The sequence below is a fragment of the Oncorhynchus gorbuscha genome, linkage group LG10 (genome assembly GCF_021184085.1).
Source record: "Oncorhynchus gorbuscha isolate QuinsamMale2020 ecotype Even-year linkage group LG10, OgorEven_v1.0, whole genome shotgun sequence".
In the NCBI taxonomy this organism is placed as follows: Eukaryota; Metazoa; Chordata; class Actinopteri; order Salmoniformes; family Salmonidae; genus Oncorhynchus; species Oncorhynchus gorbuscha.
In genome coordinates, this window is record NC_060182.1 from 82,875,119 (window position 1) to 82,896,605 (window position 21,487).

General features: G+C 46.0%; 1 protein-coding gene across 3 annotated transcripts in view; it reads left to right on the plus strand.

The window, feature by feature from the left end:
* Positions 1 to 21,487, plus strand: part of LOC124046656 (coiled-coil domain-containing protein 85C-A-like) — an 89,501-nt gene that overhangs the window by 45,049 nt on the left and 22,965 nt on the right. Inside the window, exons 2-3 of one of the 3 annotated variants that reach the window (XM_046367279.1) lie at positions 5,947 to 6,011; positions 13,050 to 13,142. In XM_046367279.1, the coding sequence (XP_046223235.1) occupies positions 5,947 to 6,011; positions 13,050 to 13,142 (158 nt within the window). The remainder of the gene's footprint in view (positions 1 to 5,946; positions 6,012 to 13,049; positions 13,143 to 21,487) is intronic. The other 2 variants (XM_046367280.1, XM_046367281.1) reach the window with 2 other exon arrangements.

Consider the following 21,487-nt stretch of genomic DNA (forward strand, 5'->3'; position numbering starts at 1 on the left):
AAGTCAGAGTGCATGTGCCCAGCCAGCCACAAGGAGTCGCTAAAGCACGATGGGACAAGGACATCCCGGCTGGCAAAACCCTCCCCTATCCCAGACGACGCTGGGCCAGCGGGAGACCCATGTGTTCGAATCCGGGTCTGTAGTGACACCTCAAGCACTGCGATGCAGTGCCTTAGATCGCTGCACCACTCGGGAGGCCCCAAGTAGGTCTTGTGTAGTTCCAGTGTAGGGCTCGTGTAGTGCCAGTGTAGGGCCTGTGTAGTGCTTGTGTAGGGCTTGTGTAGGGCTAGTGTAGTGCCAGTGTAGGGCCTATGTAGTGCCAGTGTAGGGCTAGTATAGGGCCTGTGTAGGGCTTGTGTAGTGCCAGTGTAGGGCTAGTATAGGGCTTGTGTAGTGCCAGTGTAGTGCTAGTATAGGGCTTGTGTAGTGCCAGTGTAGGGCTAGTATAGGGTTTGTGTAGTGCCAGTGTAGGGCTAGTATAGGGCTTGTGTAGGGCCTGTGTAGTGCCAGTGTAGGGCCTGTGTAGTGCCAGTGTAGGGCTTGTGTAGGGATAGTGTAGTGCCAGTGTAGGGCCTGTGTAGTGCTTGTGTAGTGCCAGTGTAGGGCTTGTGTAGGGCCAGGGCCCGGTTGAATAAAACATCTTAAGTTCATTTCCCCCTTATCTTTTCCCTTAAAGTTTCCTTAACTTGAAGTAATTTGGTCAAAGTGGGCAGAACAAGCAAGGAAGTGGGTGGAGCCAAGCACGAGCTCGCGAGATCCTATTGGCGCGATCTAACAGCATATACATATTTACGTTAGGGAACGCCTACTCTGTGAAGTGCGTGGGTGCAATAACTCAATTCACCTTTGCACTCCTAAACAAAGCCATTTTTAAAAACTTTTACAAAGGGTAAATTCTACAAAACTTAGTCCACTCTGTTCATAATATATTACAGTTTTAGGAACAGAAAACTATTGAGATCAAATGCTTTATAGAAATGTCTGAATGTCGGCTAAAATCCACCTCGTTCCATCTTCTCCCACTGCCCGGCCAGTGGGCTTCCTCTCACTACCATATTTGGTAGTGAGTGGAAATGCCAAGCGGATGTTTCACATTTTTACATCCGGTGAGATATCTGTCTCATTGTTCTCTCTCTTAAATGATGCAGTTACCTAAGGAAATGTTTGAGGGGCTCCATGCAACACCTTGAAACAATTCCCTCAGGTCAGGTAAAAATATCCCTTAAAAATATCCCTTAAGGTAAACCCTTAAGAGAAACACTTCAGATGTTTTATGCATCCGGACCCAGGACTCAGTCATCAGAACCTTATGGCCTCAGAGTCAGGCCAGGTCAGGTTAATACAGCTTTGAACTGGAGCGTAACAACACTGTTTGCCTGCCCCACCGGCCACTGTGTGTGTGTGTCCATGTGAGTGCGTTTTCCCTTCCCCACTAGCCTTTCTAGTCTAACTCCACCTACACGGTACTGTACTTGAAATCATTACTAGGTCGACCTTGCGGCTGTGTGTGTGGACATGAGTGTGTGTGTGGACGTGTGTGTGAATGCATTTCCAGGGCCCCTGCTCTAACTCCCCCCTCACCGTAATTGAAATCATTCCTGTGTGAGTTCACCTCACTGAGCTCAGGGCCTTCTCCTTTATTGTACTGCTGTAAGGGGTCTGCTATGAAGAGAGAGTAGGGATATACACTATCCCTATGTTACAGTCCTAAAGGAAGTGTTTTGTGTGTGTGTGTGTGTGTGTGTGTGTGTGTGTGTGTGTGTGTGTGTGTGTGTGTGTGTGTGTGTGTGTGTGTGTGTGTGTGTGTGTGTGTGTGTGTGTGTGTGTGTGTGTGTGTGTGTGTGTGTGTGTGTGCGTGTCCAGAGGTACGGTAGGAGTCATTTTTTACTTGAGTTTTTAAAATGACAGGAGTAGTGGGGGAGGCAAGGTGACCTAATTTGATTTAAATCAATTCCATAACTGGAGGTCTATCTGGGTTTTACCCAACGGTTATGTTTGGAGTTTTAATGTCATGTACACAAGTAGTGAAAAAGCTTTGAACCCAACAATGCAGTAATCATTATCAGTGTAGAAGTAAAAATAACACAAGGTAGAACAAAAACACACAAGAAATAAGAAGAACATAAGTAAGTAAGTTATAATGTATACAGGGTCAGTCATTTCTAATACCATATTTACAATGTGCAGGGATACTGGAGGGATAGAGGTAGATATGTACAGAGGTAAGGTGACTAGGCATCAGGATATGATAAACAGAGTAGTAGCAGCGTATATGATGATTGTATGTAAATGTGTGTGCATGTTATGTGTGTGTGTGTGTGTGTGAGCAAATTAAGTGTGTGTGTGTGTGTGTGTGTGTGTGTGTGTGTGTGTGTGTGTGTGTGTGTGTGTGTGTGTGTGTGTGTGTGTGTGTGTGTGTGTGTGTGTGTGTGTGTGTGTGTGTGTGTGTGTGTGTGTGTGTGTGTGTTGGAGTGTCAGTGTTGGTGTTAGACTTTATGCTTTTTATTTATTTTATTGAACCTTTATTTAAATAGGGAAGTCAGTTAAGAACAAATTCTTATTTATAATGGCGGCCTACCAAAAGGTAACAGGCCTCCTGCGGGGACGCAGACTGGGATTAAAAATACAAATACATTCAATAAAAATATAGGACAAAACACACATCACGACAAGCATAGAGGTTCTGGATGGCAGGGAGCTCGGCCTCAGTGATGTACTGGGCTGTCCACACCACCCTCTGTAGCGCCATGCTATCGAGGGTGGTGCTGTTGCCATACCAAGCAGTGATACAGCCCAGTCAAGATGCTCTCAATGGTGCAGCTGTAGAAGTTCTGGAGGATTTGAGGACCTATGCCAATCCTTTTCAGCCTCCTGAGGGGGAATAGGCGCTGTCGTGCCTTCTTCACGATTGTGTTGGTGTGTTTGTGGATCATTTTAAGTCCTTAGTGTTTTGGACACATAGGAACTGGCCCGAGGTCTATGTGTAGGGTTTAACCCCTGGTTACCCACTGGCCCGAGGTCTATGTGTAGGGTTTAACCCCTGGTTACCCACTGGCCCGAGGTCTATGTGTAGGGTTTAACCCCTGGTTACCCACTGGCCCGAGGTCTATGTGTAGGGTTTAACCCCTGGTTACCCACTGGCCCGAGGTCTATCTGTAAGGTTTAACCCCTAATTCCCCACTGACCCGAGGTCTATCCGTAAGGTTTAACCCCTAATTCCCCACTGACCCGAGGTCTATCTGTAAGGTTTAACCCCTAATTACCCACTGGGCCGAGGTCTATCTGTAGGGTTTAACCCCTGGTTACACATTGGCCCGAGGTCTATCTGTAAGGTTTAACCCCTAATTACCCACTGGGCCGAGGTCTATCTGTAGGGTTTAACCCCTAATTACCCACTGGCCCCAGGTCTATCTGTAGGGTTTATAACCCCTTGTTACCCCCTTGTTACCCCTGCTCGCCGGCCTATCTGCCTGGCTTTGAAGTTAGCTGCAGGGTACAGGACAGGTCAGCTGACCAGAGCAGTTCTACTGTAGTTAGATTAGAGGGTCACAAAAGGGCAAAGAGGCCTACGGGAGTTACAGGAGCCTTTCGTCTTTCCTCTCTCTCTGTCTCTGTCTCTGTCTCTCTCTCTCTCTCTCTCTCTCTCTCTCTCTCTCTCTCTCTCTGTCTCTCTCTCTCTCTCTCTCTCCCTCTCCCTCTCTCTACCTCTCTCTCTCTCTCTCTCTCTCTCTCTCTCTCTCTCTCTCTCTCTCTCTCTCTCTCTCTCTCTCTCTCTCTCTCTCTCTCTCTCTCTCTCTCTCTCTCTCTCTCTCTCTCTCTCTCTCTCTCTCTCTCTCTGCCTCTCTCTCTCTCCTCTCTCTCTCTGCTCTCCTCTCTCTCTCTGCCTCTCTCTCTGCCTCTCTCTCGCTCTCTCTCTGCCTCTCTCTCTTTCTCTCTCTCTCTGCCTCTCTCTCTCTCTCTCTCTCCCTCTCTCTGCCTCTCTCTCTGCCTCTTTCTCTCTGCCTTTCTCTCTTCTCTCTCTCTCTCTGCCTCTCTCTGCCTCTCTCTCTGCCTCTTTCTCTGCCTCTCTGCCTCTTTCTGCCTCTCTCTGCTTCTCTCTCCCTCTCTCTCTCTCCCTCTCTTGCTCTCTCTTCACCCTGTGGGGGATGAATCAAGTTAATCACTACTGTATCTGTCTGTCTGTGCCTCTCATTCTCACAGCTGAGACAGAGACAGTCAGCGACAAACAGCCATTCTAATGGCCATGAATGCCTTGGCTGTGTCATTGGTTCTATTTTTAATATACTGACACCTGGTGGTGGAGTAGATACAAGTTGCCGTAAGCAACCTGGCTTCACACTGTATTCACACTGAATTCACACTGTATTCACACTGTATTCACACTGTATGCCTTAATGCTCAAATCAGTTTGGTTTTTCAAATTTGTTTTGGAGTACTGACTGTCCAAACAGCAAGTTACCAGTGACCACATTGTATTTGTGTGTTCAGACAGCAGTCATTTGTTGACATGGCTACGCTAGTTGTCATAGTAACAATGGGTGTGTGCACAGTGGTGTAGGCTGATTGGTGGTGCTTTTTTTTTTGACAATAAAAGATAACAGATTCTAATAGGATATGCTTTTTTTTTTTTGAGTCACTTTCAGACTGCCAATGTGAACAAGGCTTTACTGGCCCAACGCTCTTAACCGTTAGGATACCTGTAGCATTTTTAGTGCACTAATGTTGACCGGGACCCATAGGGCTCTGTTCAAATCAATGCACTATATAGGGAATGTGGTGCCATTTGTGCCTCGACCCTTATCCAGCGACAATGTAACTGGGTTTTTGTGATTTACTAGTCATAAGGTCAGAGGTTATATGGTACATGAGATGAACTCTGGCATGTGTCACGGCCTTCACATCTTTATGTCTACCAGCTAGACCATTAGTCTCCTTGGGATTGGTTCCACTGTCTAGTCCCCATCTCTTTATTTCTCTCTCATTCCTTCAGAGGGAGTTATGGAGGAACAGGTGTGTTCCTTTGTATGGCAGAGAGATCCCCTCTTACTAAGTTTCAGTCATCACTAAGGTCATCGCACACACACACCTCTACAGGGCCTCTACAGGGCCTCCCCTCTCATTAAGGTAACTACTGAGACAGGATATAGCATGCTTATGCAGAGAGAGAGAACAGAGAGAGAGATAGCGATAGAACAGAGAGAGAACAGAGATAGATAGAACAGGGAGATAGATAGAACAGGGAGATAGATAGAACAGAGAGAGATAGAACAGATAGAGAGAGGTGTGTGTGTGTGTAGTAGGGCCTAATAATCACTGCCATTGCTGATACAGCCCATTTAAATAATGAAAACCAAGACGTTTTCGTGCCACTGAAGAATTCCAGAATTCCAGTGCTTTGGTTGATGTATTCGATATAGATCTCTCTAAAGGAAATAGTTGTGAAATCCGGTATTGAGTGTTGGGTATCAGCAGTTTACAGGAGAGTAAAAAGACAGCAATGTTGGTCTTAGTGGAGTGCTAACACAACATAATCCCCATGGGAGAGTCAACAATAGAACTGGTGGGGGATTAAGGCTGAGAGCACTGCTGAGCGTCACACAGAGGGACCCAGAGCCCAACTCAGAATACATGAAACACAACCTAATTGGTATTAACAGAGACTGGAGGGAATCTGTGGACACACATGGGTTTTGGTCTATTGAACTCCATTGTTTCAGAGCCGGAATGGACACCTGGATTTAACAGAGGCTGCGTCCCAAATGGAATCCTGTTCTATATATAGTGTACTACTTTTGACCAAAGTCCTAGTAAATGTAGTTCACTTTAAAGGGGATAGGGTGCCATTTGGGAGACAGACACTGTCATTGATATGAGACAGGCCTTGGATCAGTGGGACTGACTGACATTCTTTTCATTGATATTCTCTCTGCCTCTTTATTCTTCCAGGTAACTACATCAGGCAAATGGAGACCAAGGTCCTGGAGGATGACAACAAGCAGCTTCTATCACAGGTAAAACTCTCAACTACTGTATGTTACCATGGTGAAAACTATCACCGCTCTGTTTTTCAATTTCCACTCTCTCTTAATGTCTCCCATTCTCACTTTCTCGAACCTAAACTTCTCTCCATGTTTTCCATTCTCACTTTTTCAAACCTAAACTCTCTCGTGGGAGAGGCAGAGAAGGCAGTAGTGACGAGAGTGTCATTTTCAAAGTATAAACAGAGAATGAGAGAGATGTAGTGGGAGCTAATAGAGAAAGCTAAATATTGCCAAGTAATCGGCTACACAGAGGAGAGGAAGGAAGGGAGAGAGGGAGAGAGAGAGCTTGTTTCTACCTGCTGGGATGACATGGTTAAGTGAATAATTCAGCTCCACAGTGAAAGTGAACTTCCATAATGGATTGGGATAAATGATGGGAGAGCAGGAGAACTCACTCACGGGATGAATGTTTCATTGCTTCTCATTGCCATTCTGTCTGGGGTCTGATTTCACATGAAAGGAATCCATGAGGAGCAACAACCAGAACACAGGCACACATTTGTACTCTCTCTACTCTCTACTAGGAGATCTTAGAAAACATACACACAGGTTCACACACATTTACTCACACATGAATGCACACACATACACACTAAAGTACATACCCGAGAGAGATGGATACGACAGGGAAGAGAGTGCACTCAGAGTAGTAAAGAGTTTTAGTAACATTGTAATGACCAGAGGGAGCATCATTATGACATCAGCTAGAGGTGAATAGAATAGGTGTGTGTCCCAAATGCCACCCTCTTGGTTACTGTGGCAAACAATTCCCTCTTCGGACCACTGGTGAAATCCCCTCACAATGATCTCAAACTGTGTTTTTAATACACAATGAAATGAAACACAGACTATCAATTGCTAATCAGGAAAATCTCTGGTATGTGGTGGTGGACTGTCATTACATATGCTTCATGGGAACCTGGTGAAAATGAAGGTTGTAGCACAGACTTTCTAAACCCAGAGGTGCAATATCACAAGACTTCCGGAAACGTCTGTGAAACCGACCAGGCCGGGGTTTGGGGTTTGAGAAGTCAATGAGAGAAGTGAAAAATTATTCCTTAGTTGTTAATTTTCTTGAGATTTAATGGCACAACCTAGATTTGAGCCAATGTCTTAAGTAGTTGAACTTGATATTACTCCAACCTCATGAACGTGACAAACTGACACATGTTCCTTTCAACTTTATATCGAAGAAGTGCCTTTGATTTGATGGCCTGAACATGCACAGTTCGGCGAGAGACGACTTTTAGAACCGTGTTTCTACGCATGAGCTTAGCTAGCCAATATCGCCATGACATCGCCTACAAAGATTTCTATTGGAGAAGCAGTTTCTGCCTATCTTCATACTGTACTGTCTTTGGTTGTAAATGTGGCTAGCCACTGGATGGCTCTGAATGCACTGTCGGTATGCAGCCAAAGTTACTAACCACTGTTGGAGTTAATTAATGCTCTCAAATCCTATCCTGATGTCAACAGCAAATGAGAGTTGTATTCATAACGTGGCTAACTTAGCTAGATACAGAACATTTAGAAAAAACAAGTTATATTAACTGGCTAGCTAGCTAGCGTTAGCAATAGGGATACCCTAATATATCGGTGAACATATTGTAATCGGACGATATTAGCTAAAAATGCCAACAAAGGTATCGGCCCGATATCTAGTTTAACGGCGATGTTAAAAACTGTTGTCAATGCTACCGTCCATACCTATATAACGTAGGTTCATGACGTAATGACGCCACGTAAAATGTTGTGCTACACAGCATTCTTAACCTAACCCACAACGTCTGCTGTGTGGATTGAGCAGTCAACAAGTCGAGCAGTCATTTGAAAGAGTAAGAACATTTCAGCAAGTCAAGTCAAAGGTGAAATCCATTAACGGCAAGATAATGGAATTCATTGCCCTTGACAATCAACCGTTCTCTGTTGTGGGTGATGTTGGCTTTCGCCGACTGGTCGAGCACCAGAACACACTACCAGGTGCGCTATTTTTCAGATGTTGCCCTGCCGGAGTTACACAGTAATGGCGTCACTGCTATTAGCTTCACGACATACATACTATGGAATGCTGTTTGGGTCTTTGCGTGTCAATAAAGATACAGTAACACTGTCAAATCTGTACAAAAAAAGTCTGCAAACAAGCGACACAGGCCACGAACGATGTGTTTACAATACCGCATTGGAAATAAGGCATACTTTCTTCAACCGAAACTTCTGGGGTACATAGCTAGCACCAATACAAACAGCCTGAAAACAATGACCAGTGGAAACTGCAGTCATTTTCATTATTCTTAGCAATGATTTCGAAATTATTGTAAGTATTAGCTAGGAGAGAGGAGGACAGAGACCCTCCCTGAACAACATATATTTCAACAAATTGGCGAGGGCACTAGAACAGACTGCAGCACCGAGCCTCACCTGACTAGAATCTGAAGTCAACTGGCTACTGTTTGCTGATGATCTGGTGCTTCTGTCCCCAACCAAGGAGGGCCTACAGCAGCACCTAGATCTTCTGCACAGATTCTGTCAGACCTAGGCCATAAGTGAATCTCATTAGGACAAAAATAATGGTGTTCCAAAAAAGGTCCAGTTGCTAAGACCACAAATACAAATTCCATCGAGACAACGTTGCCCTAGAGCACACAAAAAACTATACCTACCTCGGCCTAAACATCAGCACCACAGGAAACTTCCACAAAGCTTTGAACGATCTGAGAGACAAGTCAGGAAGGGCCTTCTACGCCGTCAAAAGGAGCATAAAATTCCACATCCCAATTAGGATCTGGCTAAAAATACTTGAACCAGTTATAGAACCCATTGCCCTTTATGGTTGTGAGGTGTGGGGTCCGCTCACCAACCAATAATTCAAAAGTAGGTGAAATACCACAGTGTGCCATCACAGCTAGATTCGTAACCTGTTGCCACAAGAAAAGGGCAACCAGTGAAGAACAAACACCATTGTAAATACAACCCATATTTATGTTTATTTATTTTCCCTTTTGTACTTTATGTAATGCAATTCCTCATCTTCAGAGGAGGAGTCACAAGGATCAGACCAATGTGCAGCGTGGTAATTGTCCATAATGATATATTTAATAAATCAACTGCCCAAAATAACAAAAGTACAAACAAATAACCGTAACAGTCCCATATGGTGAAAACACTAACACAGGATACAACCACCCACAAAACACAACAGAAAACAGGCTACCTAAATATGGCTCCCAATCAGAGACAACGACTGACACCTGCCTCTGATTGAGAACCATACTAGGCCAAACACATAGAAATATAACAACAGAACAAAACATAGAAAAACAACATAGAATGCCCAGCCCAACTCACGTCCTGACCAACTAAAATAAAGACATAAAAAAGGAACTAAGGTCAGAACGTGACACTTTAAAACACTATACATAGCCATAATATAACATTTTGTTGTGACTTATTATCATTAATGCGATGACTTTTAACTTATCAAATCAATGAACTATGTTTAATTGATTACGTGATTAAATGAATAATGTTACAATTAACTCAGTAGCTTGGGGCACCACTGGAAAATGTATTTAACAAGTTACTATCTCCCGAATTATACTCTTATAAGATATATTCATATCTATAGATAACAGTCACTTATTCATGTATGTTTACCTCATATCAGTCTCATTCTGAACGTCGTAATATTCTATTAATCTACACGAACCCTAGTCTACATGATGACTCAGTTTACACAAATTGTCTTAATTATGTATTCACTAACTAGTGAAATAATCACACAGAAATATGTAAACACACACAGTAAGGGTTGAATTGATTACTAACATAATGCAATGAAAAGTCCCTAGTGGACTAACCCGATATGATGTCTGGTTACACAATGAAAAGGTGGGGAACGAAAGAGCAGAGGAGAAGGAGAGAAAGGAATTTTATGGTACATACAGTTGAATAATACGCTCATCGTTAATATGGATATTTAGCATCCCCAACAACCGCTCATTCGGATTTAGAAATGCAATGTACATATTTACGCTTGTATGTCTTTGTCATCTCTCTCTGTTGAAATTGTCCATTCCATCTGCGACGAATAGTTCAACAGAAAGTCTCTGGTTGTGTAAGTCTCTGGTTGTCCACTTTTTTAAATGTATTTTTATTTCACCTTTATTTAACCAGGTAGACTAGTTGAGAACAAGTTCTCATTTGCAACTGCGACCTGGCCAAGATAAAGCATAGCAGTGTGAGCAGACAACACAGAGTTACACATGGAGTAAACAATTAACAAGTCAATAACACAGTAGGAAAAAAAGGGGAGTCTATATACATTGTGTGCAAAAGGTATGAGGTAGGCGAATAATTACAATTTTGCAGATTAACACTGGAGTGATAAATGATCAGATGGTCATGTACAGGTAGAGATATTGGTGTGCAAAAGAGCAGAAAAATAAATAAATAAAAACAGTATGGGGATGAGGTAGGTAAAAATGGGTGGGCTATTTGCCGATACACTATGTACAGCTGCAGCGATCGGTTAGCTGCTCAGATAGCAGATGTTTGAAGTTGGTGAGGGAGATAAAAGTCTCCAACTTCAGCAATTTTTGCAATTCGTTCCAGTCACAGGCAGCAGAGAACTGGAACGAAAGGCGGCCAAATGAGGTGTTGGCTTTAGGGATGATCAGTGAGATACACCTGCTGGAGCGCGTGCTACGGATGGGTGTTGCCATCGTGACCAGTGAACTGAGATAAGGCGGAGCTTTACCTAGCATGGACTTGTAGATGACCTGGAGCCAGTGGGTCTGGCGACGAATATGTAGCGAGGGCCACCCGACTAGAGGGTACAAGTCGCAGTGGTGGGTGGTATAAGGTGCTTTAGTGACAAAACGTATGGCACTGTGATAAACTGCATCCAGTTTGCTGAGTAGAGTGTTGGAAGCAATCCTCAACATCGCCGAAGTCGAGGATCGGTAGGATAATCAGTTTTACTAGGGTAAGTTTGGTGGCGTGAGTGAAGGAGGCTTTGTTGCGGAATAGAAAGCCGACTCTTGATTTGATTTTCGATTGGAAATGTTTGATATGAGTCTGGAAGGAGAGTTTACAGTCTAGCCAGACACCTAGGTACTTATAGGTGTCCACATATTCAAGGTTGGAACCATCCAGGGTGGTGATACTGGTCAGGCGTGCGGGTGCAGGCAGCGAACGGTTGAAAAGCATGCATTTGGTTTTGCTAGAGTTTAAGAGCAGTTGGAGGCCACGGAAGGAGTGTTGTATGGCATTGAAGCTCGTTTGGAGGTTAGATAGCACAGTGTCCAAGGACGGGCCGGAAGTATATAGAATGGTGTCGTCTGCGTAGAGGCGGATCAGGGAATCGCCCGCAGCAAGAGCAACGTCATTGATATATACAGAAAAAAGAGTCGGCCCGAGGATTGAACCCTGTGGCACCCCCATAGAGACTTGCAGAGGACCGGACAGCAGGCCCTCCGATTTGACACACTGAACTCTGTCTGCAAAGTAATTGGTGAACCAGGCAAGGCAGTCATCCGAAAAACCGAGGCTACTGAGTCTGCCGATAAGAATATGGTGATTGACCGAGTCGAAAGCCTTGGCAATGTCGATGAAAACGGCTGCACAGTACTGTCTTTTATCGATGGCGGTTATGATATCGTTTAGTACCTTGAGCGTGGCTGAGGTGCACCCGTGACCGGCTCGGAAACCAGATTGCACAGCGGAGAAGGTACGGTGGGATTCGAGATGGTCAGTGACCTGTTTGTTGACTTGGCTTTCGAAGACCTTAGATAGGCAGGGCAGGATGGATATAGGTCTGTAACAGTTTGGGTCCAGGGTGTCTCCCCCTTTGAAGAGGGGGATGACTGCGGCAGCTTTCCAGTCCTTGGGGATCTCAGACGATATGAAAGAGAGGTTGAACAGGCTGGTAATAGGGGTTGCGACAATGGCGGCGGATAGTTTCAGAAATAGAGGGTCCAGATTGTCAAGCCCAGCTGATTTGTACGGGTCCAGGTTTTGCAGCTCTTTCAGAACATCTGCTCTCTGGATTTGGGTAAAGGAGAACCTGGAGAGGCTTGGGCGAGTAGAGCTGTTGGCCCGAAGTTGGAGTAGCCAGGCGGAAGGCATGGCCAGCCGTTGAGAAATGCTTGTTGAAGTTTTCGATAATCATGGATTTATCGGTGGTGATCATGTTACCTAGCCTCAGTGCAGTGGGCAGCTGGGAGGAGGTGCTCTTGTTCTCCATGGACTTCAGTGTCCCAGAACTTTTTGGAGTTGGAGCTACAGGATACAAACTTCTGCCTGAAGAAGCTGGCCTTAGCTTTCCTGACTGACTGCGTGTATTGGTTCCTGACTTCCCTGAACAGTTGCATATCGCGGGGACTATTCGATGCTATTGCAGTCCGCCACAGGATATTTTAAAGAATGACCAGGCATCCTCAACTGACGGGATGAGGTCAATGTCCTTCCAGGATACCCGGGCCAGTGCTCACCATGTCCTTAGCAGTTGTAGTAGTAGCTTTCTTTCTTCTGGAAGACTAGTAGATACATCAGACGTTCCAATGGTCGTTTGATGAGATCTTCCTCGTGTGTTTGGTCAACATTCTAGACTACTTTACATGCAGAGCTGCAGGTTCTGAGCTACACTCAGTCCAGTGTCCTGAGGCAGAGGGATGCCATTTATTTTATCCCAGGCATCAGGATTCAAAACACATGCTGGCCATTTTCAATTATACGATAGATTGGGTATAAATGAACTGAACTGAACTGACATCTGCTGTCTTACAAGGTGTTCTAAAATGGCCTATTGACAATCCTCAGCATCAAGCCTCTCAACTTCTGTGCTGAGCTCCTCTCTCTTGTACAGATATCAGCAGCACATTTTCTCCTCTTGGACTTCTGTGTGCACTGTCTACTCCTCTAAATGTGTTCTCTCTCTTCCTCTTGCTGCCCCCCCCTCTCTCTCACTCTCTCTTCCTCTTGCTGCTCTCTCTCCCCCCTCTCTCTCAGCAGTCTAAAAGTGGTGATCTGAAGAGTCTGAGGAAGGGCTTCTACCACTCTGAGTCTCAGCTCTCACAGTACCAGCAAGACCCACTGCAGAATGTACGTACAGTATGGCGCCAAACCACTCCCTCTCCCAGCCCTGACCTCTCTGTTTGGCTCTGTGGATAAATCCTAGCTACCAGAAAACCGTATCTGTTTTGAGCCGATTTGCAGTATATTTGAATTGAACAACAATTACAGGTCGCAGCGGTAACGGTCACCATAGCAGTGGTCACCAAAGTAGAGGTCTTTGTGGCAGCAGCATTGTTGTTTTATGTTCTCACTCCGGCTGATAAGGGTCAAGGTCAGGGGTCATGATCTGTCAGGAAAATCAAAGCCAACAGGGAAAAAACACACACATGGGGGACACATTCAGAGGGAGAGAGAAAGAGAGTTCTGGAAGCTCAGACATTTGGAAAGCATTTCCTGAGTCTCAAAGACTCACACAAGGTTGAAACCAGTCCACAGATTTCTATCCCTACATCGGTACTTTCTTCCTCTTATTGCGGCCTTAACTCCTTTGAAGTGCTTTAAGAGTTTCCCTCGCTGACTTCAGTATCACTTCACAGACTTGCTTTGAACTGGACTTTCAAACACTCTCAAACCTTCTCCAGCTCCTCTACATTTAAAGGTGTATCCTCTACATTTAAAGGTGTACGATCCCAATTTCCAATATCAAATCAAATGTTATTGGTCACATATACATGGTTAGTAGATGGTAATGCGAGATGAGCGAAATGCTTGTGCTTCTAGTTCCAACAGTGCAGTAATATCTAACAAGTAATCTAACAAATTCACAATGACTAATTTGTACACACAATGTAAGGGGATGAAATAAGAATATGTACCTATAAATATATGGATGTGTGATGGCCGTGCTGATGTCTTGAGATGTTGCTTCAATATATCCACATAATTTTCCTTCCCTCATGATGCCATCTATTTTGTTAAGTGCACCAGTCCCTCCTGCAGCAAAGCACCCTCACAACATGATGCTGCCACCCCCGTGCTTCATGGTTGGGATGGTGTTCTTCGGCTTGCAAGCCTCCCCCTTTTTCCTCCAAACATAACGATGGTCATTATGGCCAAACAGTTCTATTTTTGCTTCCTCAGACCAGAGGACATTTCTTCAAAAAGTACGATCTTTGTCCCCATGTGCAGTTGTAAACCAGTCTGGCTTTTTTATGGTGGTTTTGGAGCAGTGGCTTCTTCCTTGTTGAGCAGTCTTTCAGGTTATGTTGATATAGGACTCGTTTTACTGTGGATATAGATCGTTTTGTACCCGTTTCCTCCAGCATCTTCACAAGGTCCTTTGCTGTTGTACTGGGATTGATTTGCACCGAAGTATGTTCATCTCTAGGAGACAGAATGCGTCTCCTTTCTGAGCGGTATGACGGCTGCTTGGTCCAGGTAGTTTGCCCCTGGTGATGCGTTGTGCACAGCACTATCATCTGGGGAGCCTTGTGGTTGAGGGCAGTGCAGTTGCCTTACCAGGCAGTGATACAGCCAGACAGAATGCTCTCAATTGTGCATCTGTAAATGTTTGTGGGTTTTTGGTGACAAGCCAAATTTCTTCAGCCCCATGAGGTTGAAGAGGCACTATGTTCAGCTAGGGGCTGGCAGCCTTGCAATGGTTAAAACGTTTAAATATTTCACTCACGTCGGCCATGGAGGAGAATACACAGTCTTTGGTAGTGTGCCGTGTCGGTGGCACTATATTGTCCTCAAAGTGAGCAAAAAAGTTGTTTCATTTGTCTGGGAGCAAGACATTGATGTCCGCGACAGGGCTAGTTTTCTTTTTGTAATCCGTGATTTTCTGTAGACCCTGCCACATATGTCTCGTGTTTGTGCCGTTGAATTACGACTCAACTTTGTCTCTGTACTGATGCTTTGCTGATTTGATTGCCTTGCAGAGGGAATAACTACACTGTTTTTATTCGGTCATGTTTCCAGTCACCTTGCTATGATTAAATGCGGTGGTTCACACTTTCAGTTTTGTGCGAATGCTGCCGTCAAAACACTTCCACTGTTGCTGGTTAGGGAAGGTTTTAATAGTCACAGTGGGTACAACATCTCCAATGCACTTCCTAATAAACTCACTCACCGAGTCAGGCTATACGTCGATGTAATTGTCTGAGGCTACCTGGAACATATCCCAGTCCACGTGATCGAAGCAATCTTGAAGTGTGGAATCCGATTGGTCAGACCTGCGTTGGATATACTTAAACACGGTCTCTTCCTGTTTTAGTTTCTGCCTATATGAGGGGAGCAACAAGATGGAGTCATGGTCAGATTTGCCAAAGGGAGGGTGTGGGAGGGCCTTGTATTCATCACGGAAGTTAGAGTAGCAGTGGTCCAGCACAATCAATGTGCTGGTAGAATTTAGGTAGCCTTGTTCTGAAATGAGATTTGTTAAAATCCCCAGCTACAATAAATGCAACCTCAGGATATATGGTTTCCAATTTACATAGAGTCCAGTGAAGTTCTTTCAGGGCCGTCGAGGTATCTGCTTGGGGGGTATACTATAATCTAAAATAATTATTTTGCTATATCATGCGGTCGACATTTGATTGTAAGAAATTATAGGTCAGGTGAACAAAAGGACTTGAGTTCCTGTATGTTGTTATGATTACACCATGAGTCGTTAATCATGAGGCATACACCCCCACCCTTCTTCTTACCAGAGAGATGTTTGTTTCTGTTGGCGCGACACATGAAGAAACCCAGTGGCTGTACCAACTCTGACAACATATCCCGAGTGAGCCATATTTCCATGAAACAGAGAATGTTACAATCTCTGATGTCTCTCTGGAAGGCAACTCGTTTCCTAATTTCGTCCACCTTGTTGTCTAGAGACTGGACATTGACGAGTAATATGCTCAGAAGCGGTGGATGGTGTGCTCACCTTCTAAGTCTGACCAGGAGGCCCCTCCGCCTTCCTCTCCTGCGGCAACAACGTTGTTTTGGGTCGGCCTCTGGGATTAGATCCAATGTCCAGCATGGAGGTCCGAATAAAGGATTCACTTCGGGAAAGTTGTATTCCTGGTCATGATGTTAGTAAGTTGACGTCGCTCTTATATCCAATAGTTCTTCCCGGCTGTTTGTAATACACTTACTGCATTGTTTCCTAAGGACTTGAAGCGAGGCGATCATCTCTGTTGGTGCCATCTTGCAATACTGAATGTCAGTCTCCAGTATATGCACTTTTACTCCAGCCCTGCCTCTGCTCTGCCTCTTCCACATTCCACTCTGAGTGTTAAGAGACCATAACCTCATGTCTTTAATGTAAACACAGCTCAGACTTTACCCAATAACCCAGAGTAATAAAGTAGACCTTACAACAGCAATACATCATGTTAACCCTGACTTCCACCCCTCATTCTGTTTATCTAGCTTTGATTCTATCATGAATCAAGGTAAGACCCAAGTGCAGAATGTGTGAAGTAACAATGTTTATTGTAACCACAGGGCCATGCAAACGACAGGTCAAGGCAGTCAGGGGTCGATAATCCAGAGTAGGAGCAATGGTACAGGACGGCAGGCAGGCTCAGGGTCAGGGACAAGCAGACTTCAGTAATCCAGAGTAGGAGCAAAGGTACAGGACGGCAGGCAGGCTCAGGGTCAGGGACAGGCAGACTTCAGTAATCCAGAGTAGGAGCAAAGGTACAGGACGGCAGGCAGGCTCAGGGTCAGGGACAAGCAGACTTCAGTAATCCAGAGGTGGAGCAAAGGTACAGGACGGCAGGCAGGCTCAGGGTCAGGGACAGGCAGACTTCAGTAATCCAGAGTAGGAGCAAAGGTACAGGACGGCAGGCAGGCTCAGGGTCAGGGACAGGCAGACTTCAGTAATCCAGAGTAGGAGCAATGGTACAGGACGGAAGGCAGGCTCAGGGTCAGGGACAAGCAGACTTCAGTAATCCAGAGTAGGAGCAATGGCACAGGACAGCAGGCAGGCTCAGGGTCAGGGACAAGCAGACTTCAGTAATCCAGAGTAGGAGCAATGGCACAGGACGGCAGGCAGGCTCAGGGTCAGGGACAAGCAGACTTCAGTAATCCAGAGTAGGAGCAATGGCACAGGACGGCAGGCAGGCTCAGGGTCAGGGACAAGCAGACTTCAGTAATCCAGAGTAGGAGCAATGGTACAGGACGGAAGGCAGGCTCAGGGTCAGAGACAAGCAGACTTCAGTAATCCAGAGGTGGCGCAAAGGTACAGGACGGCAGGCAGGCTCAGGGTCAGGGACAGGCAGAGTTCAGTAATCCAGAGTAGGAGCAAAGGTACAGGACGGCAGGCAGGCTCAGGGTCAGGCAGAGTTCAGTAATCCAGAGTAGGAGCAAAGGTACAGGACGGCAGGCAGGCTCAGGGTCAGGCAGAGTTCAGTAATCCAGAGTAGGAGCAAAGGTACAGGACGGCAGGCAGGCTCAGGGTCAGGGACAGGCAGACTTCAGTAATCCAGAGTAGGAGCAAAGGTACAGGACGGAAGGCAGGCTCAGGGTCAGGGACAAGCAGACTTCAGTAATCCAGAGGTGGAGCAAAGGTACAGGACGGCAGGCAGGCTCAGGGTCAGGGACAGGCAGACTTCAGTAATCCAGAGTAGGAGCAATGGTACAGGACGGCAGGCAGGCTCAGGGTCAGGGACAAGCAGACTTCAGTAATCCAGAGGTGGAGCAAAGGTACAGGACGGAAGTCAGGCTCAGGGTCAGGGACAAGCAGACTTCAGTAATCCAGAGTAGGAGCAAAGGTACAGGACGACAGGCAGGCTCAGGGTCAGGGACAGGCAGACTTCAGTAATCCAGAGTAGGAGCAATGGCACAGGACGGCAGGCAGGCTCAGGGTCAGGGACAAGCAGACTTCAATAATCCAGAGGTGGAGCAATGGCACAGGACGGCGGGCAGGCTCAGGGTCAGGGACAGGCAGACTTCAGTAATCCAGAGTAGGAGCAATGGTACAGGACGGCAGGCAGGCTCAGAGATGGGCAGAGTAGTCAGGCGGACGGGGACAGGGTCAGGACAGGCAAGGGTCAAAAACCAGGAGGATGAGAAAAAAGAGGTTAGGAAAAGACTGGAGCTGACAGGACGAATGCTGGTAAGCTTGACAAACAAGGTGAACTGGCACAGACAGACAGAAAACACAGGCATTTGGTATTTTATTAGGATCCCTATTAGCTGTTGCAGAAGCAGCAGCTACTCTTCCTGGGGTCCAACACAAAATCTGAAACATAATACAGATTGACATAATAAAGAACATCAATAAACAAGAACAACTCACGGACAGAACAACATACATTTTTTTTAAAGGCACACGTAGCCTACATATCAATGCCTATACACAAACTATCTAGGTTGTGCTGCAAGATGTTGTTTTATCTGTTTTTTGAAACCAGGTTTGCTGTTTATTTGAGCAATATGAGATGGTAGGAAGTTCCATGCAATAAGGGCTCTATATAATACTGTACGTTTTCTTGAATTTGTTCTGGATTTAGGGACTGTGAAAAGACTCCTGGTGGAATGTCTGGTGGGATAAGTGTGTGTGTCAGAGCTGTGTGTAAGTTGACTATGCAAACAATTTGGGATTTTCAACACAATGTTTCTTATAAAAAGAAGAATTGATGCAATCAGTCTCTCCTCAACACTTTGCCAATAGAGACTGGCATGCATAGTATTAATATAAGACCTCTGATTACAATTAAGAGCAAAACGTGCCGCTCTGTTCTGGGCCAGCTGCAGCTTAACTAGGTCTTTCCTTACAGCACTGGGCCACATGACTGGACAATAATCAAAATTAGACAAAACTAGAGCCTACAGAACTTGCTTTTTGGAGCGTGGTGTAAAAAAATCTCTTTATTACGGCTAGACCTCTCCCCATCTTTGCAACCATTGAATCTATATGTTTTGACCATGCCGGTTTACAATCTAAGGTAACACCAAGTAATTTAGTCTCCTCAACTTGTTCAACAGCCACAACATTCATTACCAGATTCAGCTGAGGTCTAGCACTTAAGGAATGATTTGTACCAAATACAATGCTCTTAGTTTTAGAGATGTTTAGGTCCAGTTTATTACTGGCCACCCATTCCAATACTGTCATGCAGGTGATAGAGGACCCAAAAGCGACTTAACAGAAACAGAGTTTATTCAAGTCCAAACAGGGAATAACAGAAATCCTCTAGTCTGTAGAGGGGAATAACAGGAGAAGCGGCCACAGACTGCAGGTCGCTTCGGGTAGGCGCAGGCCGTAGCAGACAGAGACACCTGCTCACACGCAGCATCTGATGAAGGCAAAAAACACGACAGGACAGGGCGATACACAATCACAGCAAAAACACGACAGGACAGGGCGAAACGCAATCACAGCATAGTGAATACTAAACAAGGAACCGACGGGACAGGAACGGAACACAAAGGAATAAATAGGGACTCTAATCAGGGGAAAGGATCGGGAACAGGTGTGGGAAGACTAAATGATGATTAGGGGAATAGGAACAGCTGGGAGCAGGAACGGAACGATAGAGAGAAGAGAGAGCGAGAGAGTGAGAGGGGAGGGGAGAGAGAGGGATAGAAAGAGGGAAAGAACCCAATAAGACCAGCAGAGGGAAACGAACAGAATGGGGAGCACAGGGACAAGACATGATAATAAATGACAAACATGACAGTACCCCCCACTCACCGAGCGCCTCCTGGCGCACTCGAGGAGGAATCCTGGCGGCAACGGAGGAAATCATCGATGAGTGAACGGTCCAGCACGTCCCGAGACGGAACCCAACTCCTCTCCTCAGGACCGTAACCCTCCCAATCCACTAAGTATTGGTGACCCCGTCCCGAGAACGCATGTCCATGATCTTATGTACCTTGTAAATAGGTGCGCTCTCGACAAGGACGGGAGGGGGGAGGGAAGACGAACGGGGTGCGAAGAAAGGGCTTAACACAGGAGACATGGAAGACAGGATGGACGCGACGAAGATGTCGCGGAAGAAGCAGTCGCACAGCGACAGGATTGACGACCTGGGAGACACGGAACGGACCAATGAACCGCGGAGTCAACTTACGAGAAGCTGTCGTAAGAGGAAGGTTGCGAGTGGAAAGCCACACTCTCTGGCCGCAACAATACCTTGGACTCTTAATCCTGCGTTTATTGGCGGCTCTCACAGTCTTCCCCGCAGACAAAGGCAGACCGGTAGTGAAGCCTAAGGCGATGTGAGACCATGGTCGAGAAGGAATGGGGAGCGGTCTGAGACGACCGGCAGGAGGAGAGTTACCCGACTTAGTCTGCGCGCAGTCCGAACAAGCAGCCACGAAACGGCGCGTGTCACGCTCCTGAGTCGGCCACCAAAAGCGCTGGCGAATAGACGCAAGAGTGCCTCGAACACCGGGATGACCAGCTAACTTGGCAGAGTGAGCCCACTGAAGAACAGCCAGACGAGTGGAAACAGGAACGAAAAGGAGGTTACTAGGACAAGCGCGCGGCGACGCAGTGTGCGTGAGTGCTTGCTTAACCTGTCTTTCAATTCCCCAGACTGTTAACCCGACAACACGCCCATAAGGAAGAATCCCCTCGGGATCAGTAGAAGCCACAGAAGAACTAAACAGACGGGATAAGGCATCAGGCTTGGTGTTCTTGCTACCCGGACGGTAAGAAATCACAAACTCGAAACGAGCGAAAAACAACGCCCAACGAGCTTGACGGGCATTAAGTCGTTTGGCAGAACGGATGTACTCAAGGTTCTTATGGTCTGTCCAAACGACAAAAGGAACGGTCGCCCCCTCCAACCACTGTCGCCATTCGCCTAGGGCTAAGCGGATGGCGAGCAGTTCACGGTTACCCACATCATAGTTGCGCTCAGATGGCGACAGGCGATGAGAAAAATAAGCGCAAGGATGAACCTTATCGTCAGACTGGAAGCGCTGGGATAGAATGGCTCCCACGCCTACCTCTGAAGCGTCAACCTCGACAATGAATTGTCTAGTGACGTCAGGAGTAACGAGGATAGGAGCGGACGTAAAACGTTCTTTTAGAAGATCAAAAGCTCCCTGGGCGGAACCGGACCACTTAAAACACGTCTTGACAGAAGTAAGAGCTGTGAGAGGAGCAGCAACTTGACCGAAATTACGAATGAAACGCCGATAGAAATTAGCGAAACCTAAAAAGCGCTGCAACTCGACACGTGACCTTGGAACGGGCCAATCACTGACAGCTTGGACCTTAGCGGAATCCATCTGAATGCCTTCAGCGGAAATAACGGAACCGAGAAAAGTAACGGAGGAGACATGAAAAGAGCACTTCTCAGCCTTTACGTAGAGACAATTCTCTAAAAGGCGCTGTAGAACACGTCGAACGTGCTGAACATGAATCTCGAGTGACGGAGAAAAAATCAGGATATCGTCAAGATAGACAAAAACAAAGATGTTCA